The following is a 13510-nucleotide window of genomic DNA, read 5'->3' as shown; positions in this document are numbered from 1 at the left end:
TTTTATTTACTTTTATTTCTTTTGGAGGAGAGCTTCCAGGGAGCTTAAAATGGTGAAAAGAAAGAGATCAGAGGAAAGTAAAAAACAGGCATCAAAACTGCCTGAGATACAATACATAAAATATAAACTTCTTTTTGTTCAAAATTTTCCTCATTACCATATTTTAATAGCTGAATAATTATATAAATATCTCATTAAATCAGTATAAATTAGCCAACTCCTCACAAATAGAGAAAATTATTTTAGTAGGTATTGTGAGTAACCAGACTGGCCCTCATGTATCTGAAATCAGAGGCGCTAGTGAGAGTAAAATATTACTCTTGGTCTAAAGTCCATGTGAGAATGACAGTGTTATTTCATGTAATTGTGTTCATTCTTATCATCAAAACTATGAAATTATCTTTTAATTGTTTACATCACTGTTTTTCATATATAACCATTCTTAAAAGGAGTATATATATATATATATATATATGTATATATATATATATATATTTTTTTTAATTTCCATTGTCCTTGTGTAGGTGGCAATTGTGGTCAAGTATTTCTTCCAATTTGGGTTCTTCCCCTGGAACAAGAATGTGGAATTGAACAAAGATAAACCTTACCATCCACCTAATATCATAGGAGTGGAAAAGAAAGAAGGTTATGTCCTTTATGATCTCATTCAACTCCTGGCTCTTTTCTTCCACCGGTCAATTTTGAAGGTATGGCACATTAACACCTGACCAGCACATGTTGATAATTGCAGCCACCTGCGATATACATGGAGAACCTGAATGTTAGGATTGGTTGTGAGGCCAGGGGGCCAACCAGTGCATCTACTTACATGCTCTTTCTCTTTTTTTTAACAGTTGTGTTCATTTACTGGACATTTTTTCTAACACTATGTGCTCAGTAATGGAACTTGTTATAAATTTGGGAGAAAATTCCCCCATATTTCTACTTCTGTTACGAACATATCACACTTCATCCATATTTGTGGGAATTGCTTGGACGGTGTGCAATATCTTCATGCCTAGTACACTAAATTCTGCTCCTTGTTTAAGCCAGACCACCAGAGATCTACAGTTTAGGGTGGATCACACTGCCTCTCGCCTCATTTCCAACTTCTGCCTACCTTCTTTCAGTAGACTTGCTTTTGTGGGATACTTCTTGTCATGAAACAATTAGCTTTAGTGAGAGTAAATGGTCGAGCGAAGCCCAGGGCTGTGCTTCTTGTAAGCTTATTGTTGGAGAAGCTATACATTACACTACTCTGGGAAGACCTACCTACAGGATGGCCTGTCTCAGGTTCAGCAACTCCTGTCATCCCCCTGAAAAACCATGTGGGTTTTTCTCGTACACTGTGAACTATAAGCTAAGCTTGCAAATACACCTTTCAACTCTAAAAATTAGAAATTGCTACATAATATATATTTTATGTATCAATGTGCCAGTTGTCTCTACCTTATTTCCCTCTCTCCTTTTATAAAATATTTTAAATTCATTTTATCAAGTAGTATCTTTATTAGTTCCTTTTTAGAACAAGCTGACATAAGTTAATACACACACACACACACACACACGCATATACAGACCATATGTATCAGTGTGGTCAACTTCTGTCCTACTCGGTGTGCTATTTCAAACCCGGCTTCCTCTGCATATAACTCAGTCAGGATCTTCACTCTGTCTTCATCACCTTGCAAAATGTGCAAGTCCCTAGCCCTCCATTGAGGGGGGGGGGCCTTACCTGCATCACAGGTGTGTGATGGATTTGCAAAGGTATATTATCTAAGGAAGCCAGTTAGCCAAAATTGAATTTGCCTAAATTTTCCAGTTCTTCTGATAAATTACCTGAATTCATACAATTTACTAATTCTTGTTATGAATATATTAATAAATGTATTAACATCATTTTTAGTTCTAGAAATTGAAGTTTAAATTTATGCATTTAAGATATGGTGGTATTATGTTGTATGTCAGTTACACCTCAATTTTTTAAAAGATTTTATTTATTTGTTAGAGACAAAGAGAGCACAAGCAGGGGAGGGACAGAGGGAGAAGCACTCTTGCAACTTGTTATATCCTTTTGCGCATCATTTAAAAAATTTGTGGAGGTGCCTGGGTGGCTCAGTTGGTTAAGCGTCCAACTCTTGATTTCAGCTCAGGTCATGATCTCAGGGTGCTGGGATTGAGCCCTGCGTCTGGCTCTGCCTGGGGCGTGGAACATGCTTAAGATTCTCTCTCTCCCTCTGCCCCTCCCCTGCTGCTTATGCTCTCACTCTCTCTATTTTTTTAATTAAAATTTTTAAAAAATCAACTAAAAATTGTATAAAGTTTTAGGCATTTTTGCTGCCTTTTCATTAATATGTAAATGGTTTAACGACTATAATTGTGTATTTAAAGCATATAATAAAATTTTGGTGTTTTGTATTGATATAATTACTCTGATTTCTTCTTAGAAAATTTCGTATATATGGTGAATGTATTTGAGGTATTATTATGCTGAAATTTTAGCTAATGATATGAAAAATAGTTTTTGGAATGACAAATCTTTTCATAAGAAGACAAAACTACCCTACAGCTTTGGAAACCTATTAAACAATGCTGCTATGGAAACCAAACAATTCAAACTATGTGGAAATTTCAAAATGGTTAAAACTATCCTATTTGGTATGAGCTGCTAGAAATTTTATAAATAATTGGATGAATTCACTAACAAATATACTACTATGAAAGTAGTAAAAGAACCTAAGTATGTTCAAATGTTGACAAAAGAGGAAACAACTTTTAAAATGATTTAAAGAAAAAAATGATTTAAAAGAAATCAATAGAAGTTGAAAAACCCCTTATGAAAATCTAGAATGTTTGCTATGTTTACAAGAATAGCATCCATTGAATATCGAATAGAAATAATCTATTAATATTTAAGAATAGTCTGTAAATTAGGTGACTTTTTCTTTTAATGAATTGATCATTTTCCAAGTTATTTTTTGACCAACTAAATTTTGGCAAATTGGCCTGGGGGTCTTATCCTCTACAGACTGTGTCAGAGGAAGGCCTGGGCGAGGTCCTGGGGAATAAATGCATAGTCTGGCAGTCTGGGAACCCAGAAGGCAGTGAGCTCACTGGGGAGCTTCGAGCAGCATCAGCAAGTTCATTGTAAGGGGGATTTTCTATCCAGGTAGCATCTTGCACCAGCAAGGTCCCTGGTTTTTCTCAGCCTCTTATGCTGTCCTTCCTCCTGTCTGTCCTACCAGCCCCTTTTGCTTATTCTTTGAAGGAAAATCCATACTCTGCACAGTGAATCATAATCTCTGTCTCATATGTGGACCAACATATTTTGAGTAAAGTATTTGCGGCTCTGTTCCTGACTCAGCCAGGGGTGATCCAGGGGTTCACATCCTACTGTGTAGGTTGAGGGAGGGACAGCATCATTATTCAAGTATAGATACTTGGTGAACATGGGGCAGTGGGGCTAAAATCACCCACTGATGTTTGAAATGCTACTTGTGAGCACAGAGAAATATGTTCTAGAAAGTGCTTTCACTCAGGAACAAGTCAAGTGATTCTAATTTCACTTTTACTCCATCTGCCAAACATCATCTGCCTCCATGTCAATTAATTAGCCAAACTCTTATGATCTACACCCACTCATCCCCACTCTACTGGGACCACCATAAACATCTAGATAATAAGCTTTCCTAGAATCCACTGGTTTTCTAATCTTTTCTTCACTTTACTGCAGTACGAATGACAAAAAAAATTGTAGTATATTTAAAGTGTACACCGTGGTGATGTGATTTACGTAGACACTGTGAAAGGACCCCCCACCGTGGAGCTAATTACTACCCATCACCTCCCATATGTATCTGTGTTCTTTTCCTATTTTTTTTCTTTTTTTGGTGAGAACATTTAAATTCTAACTCTCTTAGTACATCAGTCATATAATAGGAGTGTCACCGACTACAGTCACCATCTTTCACGCTTGGCTTTCTAATCATGTGGGATGGGATACTGTAGGGCAGAAACCAGCTCCCTCACCTGGAACGTCCCCCTGAATTGTCCCTTATGCTTTCTCAGTGCCATGGCTTGTGGGATGAAGATGACATCACTGACAGTGGCACAGACAAGGAAGAGTCAGATGATGAGCTCTCCCTCAGTCGTGGCAGGAGAGCCTCTTCAGATTCTCTGAAGTCCATCAACTTGGCTGCGTCGGCAGAGTCAGTGCACGTGTCTTTCCCTGAGCAGCCCACTGCCATCCGGAGGAAGCGATCGGGAAGCAGCTCCCAGATATCCCCCAGATCCAGCTTTTCTTCCAATAGGTCCAAAAGAGGTATCTGTCACATGATATCCTTGGGCTAGAATAAATCCTGAGTTCTCTGGTTGTTCTTGTGCTAATGGGTCTGGGTCCTGGGCGGGGGCGTTTATTGGGTGCTATCAAGGAGATAGATGTTGTAATATGAGAAGAAAGTACTTTGAAATCAGACAGACCTGAGTTCAGATCCTGACTCAGCTGTGTGACCTGGGGCAGTCACATCATTCTTCAAAATGTCCGATTGCTTCCCAGGACAAGGATTTCAGGTAATTGTGAAAAGTGGCCAGGACACTGCCTGTGTGGGCTAGTTTTTAAGTCATATCCAGAGAATTCTACTGGGTGTGTCCAGAATGCTATAAATCACATTTTATTTTGAAAATATTTTCAGATTAATTGAAGGAACTTTTAGCAAAACCACCCATTTATATCCTAAACTAATTGTTCATTTCTTACTAGCTAGTGAGTATCATCAGCAGATAGATAAGCCCAGTGGTTACCACTCTTGGAGAAACTGGGTTTTTGTATTTACAGTGCTCCTGCCTGAAGCAGGAGCTTCATCTTCGGAATACCCTTTTCAGGCAGACACCAGCAGTCATCCAATATTCATTTCACAGTTAGAGAAATCTGAACATGAAGAAGGCATGGATCAGGGACCCAATCTGGAAACCCCACAACCTGGGGTCCCAGTCAGCACTATAAAAACTGTTCCTCCAATCTCTTTCTTCCTGGGATAAAGATCGCATAACAAGCCCAGAAAGAGCCAGTGTTGGGTGTAGCAGCCCACAGATGCATTCCGCTGCAGAGGCAGAGTTGAAACTGCAGATTCCAAATCCTCAGTCACTGTTCTTACAGGCACCTGTGTATACTCACCCTCTAAATCCGCTTCAAGTCATCCCTCTCCCCTGTGGGTTCCAGGGCCTTCTGTGGTATTTATGTCAACAAACCCATAACTCAGCACATCTTGGTTTCTTTTTATCTCTAGGCAGCACAAGCACCCGGAACAGCAGTCAAAAAGGGAGCAGTGTTTTAAGCATCAAGCAGAAAAGCAAAAGGGAGCTTTATGTGGAAAAGCTTCAAGAGCATTTAATCAAAGCTAAAGCATTTACCATAAAGAAGTGAGTGCCTGAAGACACTTGGGTGGGGTGTTTTATTTTAGGGCCAGGGAGCTGGTATCAATTGTTTCATATAAACCAGGGCTAGAGAGCAGAGAAGTTACTTCTCATATCATAAACATCATCTGCTTAAGCAGAAGAAAATGACCCATTATTGTATTATTCTTAATGGAGATATAATTTACATACACCATTAGGTTAAGTTCAGGTACAACATAATGATTCGATATATGCATATGTTGTGGAATGATCACCACAATAGTCTAGTTAACATCATCACCACATATAGTTACACAATTTTTTTCTTATGATGAGAATATTTAAGGTTAATGTATGATACAGGATTAATTAACTGCAGTCACCATGCTGTGCATTACATTCCCAGGACTAACTTATTTTATAACTGGAAGTTTGTACGCTTTGACCCCCTTCATCCATTTTGCCCAGCCCCCGCTTCTGGCAACAACCAATTTGTTCTCTGTATCTATGAGTATGGATTTTTGGTTTTGATTTTTTTTTTTTTTTAGATTTCACGTATTAGTGAGATCATATGTTATCTGACTTTCTCTGACTCATTCCATGTGTAATAAATATATTTCATTATATGCCATTGTGTACACACACATACACACACACACACACCCCACATTTTTGTTATCCATTCATCCATCAATGGACACATAGGCTGCTTCCCTGTCTTGGCTATTGTAAATAATGCTGCACTGATCCTGGGGTGCAGATATCTTTTGGAGTCAGTAGTTTTCATTTCCTTCAGATAAACACTCAGAAGTGAAATTGTTATATAATATGGTAGTTCTATTTTTAATTTTGGGGGGAGCCTCCATATTGTTTTCCACCATGACTGCACCAATTTACATTCCCACCAACAGTGCATGAGACTTCCCTTCCTTCCACATCCTCACCAACACCTGTTGTTTCTTGTCTTTGTGATGACAACCATTCCAACAGGTGAGAGGGGACGTGTTGCTTTTAAAAATCACTTTTCAATGTGATTCATTTTAATATCCATTACGTTTATAAACACAGTTTTCCTATTTGAATAGAATAAATGATTTCAAGGATTCACAGTATGTATTTCCAAGCATCGTCATGCTAAAGCCCAACCAGATAGAGAAGTGTATGATGTCAGAGTTGGAAGGGATTTAGAGAAACACTCTCATCCTAGAGAGGGGAAACTGAGGTCCAATGTCACACAGCTGGTCTCCAGCAAGATGCACGCCCCCCCACCCCCCGCCCAAGTGCCAGGGACATAGGCAGCAGATGAGCAATGGGAATGGAGAAGGTTCAGCAGGGCTGACCCTGAATGTGAGCTCTGAGACCAGGAGGACCATCCAACCTGAACGTTGCCTTGAATTAAAGGCAGAGGCTGGACAGAACAAGGTGCAGTCAAAAGCCCAAAGCACTACCTGGGAACCAAGAGGGGCACAGGACCCAAAAAGGGGAAGAGCAGAGGCTACCTTATGTGTCCCTGGTGCTTGGGTCAGACTCCAGGTCTATGAACTGCCATGTAGTCCCATATAATTCTCACCCCAGCCCTGAGTCTCAGGTCTGCTTCTTACCCAGGTTTAAAGCAGAGGAAACAAAAACACGAAAAACCAAGTGGCGTGCTCAGGGGCTCCCAGATGGGAAGTCATTGAATCAGGTGACAAACCCAGCACCTCATTTCCAGGGCTTGAGACCACTGTTATACTTTAAGCAAGAGAAGAGGCCTGTGGTCTCTTCGGCAAAAAGGGCCATAGTGCCTTCCTTGGCAATGAATTTGTCTACACTCTCTGTTAGAGCAGGAGCCACCCATAGAAGACTCTGCTGAGGCTGAAGAGGGAGGTGTGACCTGCTGGGAAAGAGGGATACAGAGGAATGGAATGATGGTGGTATCTGGTCACTCCTCCCATCCTGCCCCTCCTGAAGCAAGTGCTGGGGGTCTCTGTTTTGCAGGACTCTGCAAATATATGTGCCTATCAGACAGTTCTTCTATGACCTCATCCACCCAGACTACAGTGCTGTGACCGACGTGTATGTGCTCATGTTTCTGGCGGACACTGTTGACTTTGTCATCATCGTCTTTGGCTTCTGGGCCTTTGGGGTAGGTTGGGGGCAAAGGCCACCACACATTCAATAAGTATGAGTGATGCTGTCCTATGAAATGCCACTCGTGCCTGAACCTGCTGTTTCCTTCCCAGAAACACTCAGCAGCCGCAGACATCACCTCTTCACTGTCGGAGGACCAGGTTCCTGGGCCATTTTTGGTGATGGTCCTCATTCAGTTTGGAACCATGGTGGTGGACCGAGCCCTATACCTCAGGAAGACTGTACTGGGAAAGGTCATTTTTCAGGTCATTCTCGTGTTTGGAATTCACTTCTGGATGTTCTTCATCTTGCCTGGTGTGACTGAGAGGTAAGGTGGAAGCTGGAGGCACGCACCTACTTTAATGCAAATATATTCCAGAAGGTTATCATCCCATATGCATGGTACATACCACCAACTTAGGGCTTAAAACACAATAAATCTATCATCTTAAAGTTGTGTAGGCCAGGCGTCTGACACAAGTCTCACTGGACCAAAATCAAGGTGTTGGCAGGTCTGCGTTCCTTTCTAAAGGCTCTGGGGGAGAATCCCTTTCCTTGCCTTTTCCAGTTTCTGGAGGTGCCAGCCTTCCTTGGCTTGTGGCCCCATCTGAGCCTTTAAAGCCAACATCAGTGTGTGGAGTCCTCTTCTCATTGCATCACTCTTACTGTTCCTCCGCCATCGTGGCTGCCGCTGAGCACAACTGAGAAAGATTTCTCCCTTTAAGGGTTCATTGATTAGATTCAGCCCACCTGGATAACCCAGGCCCTCTCCCTACCTCTAGGACCTTAACCCAATCTCAACTATAGAGTCTTCTTTGTCATGGAAGGTAACATATCCACAGGATTAAGCAATAATACCTTCCAAACCAAACAGAGCTGGAATGTTTGTTATAACGAATGCATGAATGACTTCTTTTGTGATTTACAATCATGCATATTCAATTTTTCATTTATTGAGCACCTGTTATGTCCAGAGCAGTAGACCAAGTGAAAAGGGGCATGATACCAATGTAAATAAAGCAGGGACCTGGTCTATTGTGGGAAGGACCACACAGTGGCTTCCAGGGATTGAGGCACTATGATAAATACTAAAAGTGTGGCTGCAGTTGGACACCTAAAACTAATACAATGTTATATGCCAATAATATCTCAATTTTTTAAATAATAAAAACTTGAAAAAATATTGAACAGTTCCATCACCCAAAAACTCTCCTGTGCCCTTTATAGGACCCTTCTCCTTCACCTCTATCTTCTGGTGCATCCATTTTCTGTCCCTGCAATTTTGCTTTCCCTGGAATGTCATATAAATGGAATCACACACTCTGTGGCATTTGAGGCTGGCTGCTTCCACTTGGCATAACATATTTGACATTCATCGATGTTGTTTTATGTATCAGTTGTTAATTATTTTTTGTCAGTCGATAGTATTCTATTGTATAAATGTACCAAACAGTGTTTAAATACAGAAAAGTTTAAGGACATTTGGGTTGTTTATACTTCTTTGGCACCTACAAATAAAGCTGCTGTAAACATTTTTTGAAAAGGGTGGCAGAGATCATTTCTATCTCATTGGACCTCACTTTTGAGCCTCACCTAAATGGCCACTCCTAATGCAATGGATTACCCTACCTTTATTTTTGGATATTTAATTCAAGATATGTTAAGATTGGTGAGCCTTGAGTCTTCATTGCCTGCATGTCAGTGACAGCACGCTTTCATGACATTTCGAGCTCTGCTGTCATTACCTCTTAACATCCCAAATTCATTTTTTTCCTTCAGATATTGTTACTGAAAACTTAATTCGTTATTGTGCAAAAGAAAACATTCATTAATAGTCATATTTTCTAAATCCCTTTCAAAACAGGAAAAGAATAAAGGAAGGGACAGATTAGGAGTTTTAAACTATACAGAAAAAAATTATGGCTACTGGTTATAATTTTGAGCATCAGGAAGCTCCAGTGTTTTGAATAATTAATCTGATAAATGGCTTTTTCTGTGTATATGCACATGATTTAGCACACAAACTTTCAGTGGTTTACAGTCTACAAAGCACCGTGTGGCAGGTGCTGTGGGGGATGGAGAGATGAGTAAGACGTCACTCCAGCCTCTAGCAAGAAAACATGGAGACACCACCAAAGAAAAAGGTCTTCCAATATGGGACAACCTTAATGTCCCTAATTAGCTTTAACACGATTACTTCAGTAACTACAGATTAACTGTGTCTTATTCCAAGTTGATTCGCTTTAAGGTTGTAGGAAGGAAAATGTTTGCTTATTTGTTTATTTTTAGTTTCTATTTAAGTTCCAGTCAGTTAACATACAGTGTAATATGAGTTTCAGGTACACAATTTAGTGATTCAACGCATAACATACAACACCCAGTGGTCATCATAATATGGGTTGGTCCTTTTATAAGGGCTATAAGACAACACAGTTTTATGTCTGGGATTATAATTTTGATAGATATAGAATTTTTCCTCGTGCAGTTTTTGTATAAATTATTCATAAAATCCAAGGGCATTTCTCTGAAGAGCTAAAAGAATGTTCTTTCCTACTACTATACCATAGAGACAGTCTCTAGAAAGGGCATGGAGAGGGGTTGATATACGCTCTCTGTAAGGTATCTGATAGATTATTAACAATTTGTCAAGTGCTAGATCATGGTCAAATATTTTTAATTTATAGGAACTGAAATACCAAAGCTGGTTTCTCTACAACAGAGACACTTATAAGCAACATTTTTGAGATTTCTAGGTATTGAGATCTACATAGAGGTTCCTAGCTATTTTCAGTTAAAAATATAACACGTGTCTTCTTCTAATGTCAAAATTAAAAGTTAACAAGACAAATCCAAAATACAAAGATTAATACACTGCATGTGTAAAAAACTTGAAATGTTGCTCTTAATTTTAAACCCAGGGAAGATGATACTTAGGTCTTCTTGAGTCAGAGGTCTTATTTTTTATTTCCTTTTAAAAATGTATTGACCATGTTTAAGATTCTTACAGAATTCTGCTTTATCCAAAGTTAAAAATGGTCCTTCCTGTGGGTCACCATCCTTTGAAAATGTGTTTTACATTTTTTCTGGTGTGAAATTTAGTTCCACCAAGTTTTTCTTCCAACTTATGCTAGCATTTATGAACTGTATAGCACTGTGGGTCTCTTCATTAATTATTCACCAGGAGAAGGGACTACGGTCTCTATTGCTGGAAATAGCATTAAGAAAAGAATGGTGATGGATAGTAAGGAGGACACGTATTGCATGGTGCACTGGGTGTTACACGCAACCAATGAATCATGGAACTTTACATCAAAAACTAGGGATGTACTGTATGGTGACTAACATAATATAATAAAAAATATTATTATTAAAAAAAGAAAAGAATGTTAGATCATGGAATCATAGATTTTCGGAGGTAGGGAAAATCTTCAAATAAAGACATGGATATCTTGAGCACAATGTCTAGAGGAACAAAAGCTATAGCTTGTAAACACAACTGGAACCCAAATCTGGGTGCTGAAACTTTGTTAATCCATGACCTATCTTTATAGATGTATAGCAAAAAAAAAAAAAAAAGAGGGGGAAGGAGGGAATTCACTTTCTCCTACATCTTCCAAATTATGGGTCCTTTGACATGAAAAAAAAAACGCATCTTTTGATGAGATTTAATTTGGATCATGGTAGCAGCATCTTCTGCATTGTGAAAAAATATTAGTAAATTTGCTTAAAAATAATTAGTTTAATTATTGCCCAAACAACTGAATAATGCACTAATACATTGGAGGCAACATTTAGACATTTTTTTTTAATTATTAGATTTTCTTACCCTACTTTTTGCCTTTGAAGTGATCTATGTACAGAGGATTCCTTACAATTAACTTAAGACTTTAATCACCAGAGGGGCAATTAGACTTTTCTTTTTTTTTAATCCTAAACTGGTGTGCTCTTGTACCAGAAGAATATTCCATTATATCGCTTTTCTGTGTTTTTACATTTTAGGAAGTTCAGCCAGAACCTGGTTGCTCAGCTTTGGTACTTTGTGAAATGTGTTTACTTTGGGTTGTCTGCCTACCAAATCCGTTGTGGCTACCCAACGCGAGTCCTTGGAAACTTCCTCACCAAGAGCTACAATTATGTCAACCTCTTCTTGTTTCAAGGGTAAGGAAGGACACTCCGTATTGCACAGTCACTCACAGAGGGGGGGCTGGAAATAGAAAGGCATTTGGTTTCCTCAGGAAGAAACAGAAAGGTGTAGAACACTGACGTAGCAATATGGATCATCACAGAACTCTTAACGATGTTTGGCAAAAGACAGTATGCCTCTTTGAATACCTTTCTCTGGGTAGTTGCTACCCATCTGGCCAGTATATTATATAGAATTGCTGTTTTATTATTATTGTATTGTATAGAATCATCCACGTGGGTTAATTTTCAGTTGCTGTATCCTGCATAATTACTGTGGCACTATTTCAGGATGAAAAATAGAGATACATGATCCTAAGTATTAATATATTTCTGGGCACAATGGAATAGAAATTTGGAATCTGGACTATTGCAAATTACCTTTGGGATTTTGTGCTGACCATGAGTTCCTCCATTGAAGAGGGCCCTTTTATTCCACCTAGCGTCAACCTAAATGCCCCATGACTTGCTCGTTCCTGATAGCGTTAGCTACTCAATGAAGCATATTGGCTCCTTGTGTGAGGATTTCTTTGGTAGTATCTCCTCTCTGCCCCCTTGGAAATTATACCACAGCCTAACAGTCCAGGCTGCTCATGGCACTGCTGGCTTCTCGGTTGTACCAGACCTAGGGAGGGTGACTTAGTCGCAGAAGAGGTGTTGAGCGTGCTCAGTGAGTCACTTAGTGTTTTTCTGTGTATGGCTTGCTATTTCTTCCAGGGGTTGGATTAGTGTTCACTTGTCAGAGCTCAGTGGCCTAGGGAAGAATTTCTGAGTGGTAACCCAAGCTGCTTTGAAGGTGCACCGGGTACACCCAGGTTCTCCAGCCAGAGAGAAGCTCAGTGTTAGTCAAGAAACAAGGAATAGTCTCCAGAACCAAGAGGAGCCCAGGCCAACCTATTCCTAAATACAAGAGCTATGCCAGAATCTTATTAAACTTAGGCACCTACTAAGTCCACCAGATGTGGGCTCTACTGTGTGCCCCCAAACACAAGTCCTGCTCCCTCTGACGGCTCTCATTTGCCCTCATCTTTCTCATACCAGCTATATAACTTTTCCTAGCACGTTCAGCAGCAAAACCCCAATGTTCAATAATCCTCTGATCAATAAATTCTCATAAGCAAATGTTTAAAAAAGTAAAATTATGGGTTTTTTTTTTACAGAAGATATGATCTTAAATATAGAAAATCCTAGAGACTCAACCAGAAAATTGTTGGAAATAATCAATGAATTCAGTGTAAAGTTGCAGGATGTAAAATCAACATGCAGAAATCAGTGGTGTTTCCATACGCTAAAAACAAAATATCGTGGGGAAAAAAACAATGAAAACAATCCCATTCACCACAGCACCAAACACAATGAAATACGTAGAAATAAGTTTAACCAAAAAGATTTGTACAATGAAAAATTAGAGAGGACACCTTCAAACTTATTTAAAAAGGGAATCCTAGGGCTCCTGGGTGGTTCAGTTGGTTAAGTGTCTACCTTCAGCTCAGGTCATGATCCCAGGGTCCTGGGATCGAGCCCAGCATCAGGCTCTCTGCTCAGTGGGGAGCCTGCTTCTCCCTCTCCCCTTGCCACTCCCCCAAATGTTCCTGTTTTTTCTCTCACTTATTCTCTCTCAAATAAATAAAAAAAATTTTAAAGCGGAATAAAAAATAAATAAAAAGAAATGCTTAATTTGTTAAGACCACCAGCAAAAAGAAAAAAAAAAAGGAATGGGAAATACTAATTTATACATTGACTCATGATAGAAAGAGATTGTAATTCCCTGTTGCATTTTATGGTAAGGATCACCCTGAGAATTTTTCCTTAGTCATAGGGCTAA

At 39.4% G+C, this 13510-nt stretch overlaps 1 protein-coding gene across 5 annotated transcripts in view; it reads left to right on the top strand.

Annotated features, from left to right (window-relative positions):
* PIEZO2 (piezo type mechanosensitive ion channel component 2) overlaps positions 1–13510 on the top strand; it is a 450496-nt gene that overhangs the window by 422171 nt on the left and 14815 nt on the right. For all 5 annotated transcript variants that reach the window (XR_006778951.2, XM_045793888.2, XM_045793887.2 and 2 more), the window contains 6 exons: positions 525–707; positions 4069–4321; positions 5286–5418; positions 7372–7519; positions 7617–7831; positions 11503–11661. Coding sequence is in view for 4 of the 5 variants with exons in the window: in XM_045793888.2 (XP_045649844.2) it covers positions 525–707; positions 4069–4321; positions 5286–5418; positions 7372–7519; positions 7617–7831; positions 11503–11661 (1091 nt within the window). In the remaining variant the exon portion in view is untranslated. The remainder of the gene's footprint in view (positions 1–524; positions 708–4068; positions 4322–5285; positions 5419–7371; positions 7520–7616; positions 7832–11502; positions 11662–13510) is intronic.

The sequence above is a fragment of the Ursus americanus genome, chromosome 19 (genome assembly GCF_024610735.1).
Source record: "Ursus americanus isolate L20-20 chromosome 19, mUrsAme1.1.p, whole genome shotgun sequence".
NCBI lineage: Eukaryota > Metazoa > Chordata > Mammalia > Carnivora > Ursidae > Ursus > Ursus americanus.
This window is presented reverse-complemented; position numbering and strand designations above follow the sequence as displayed.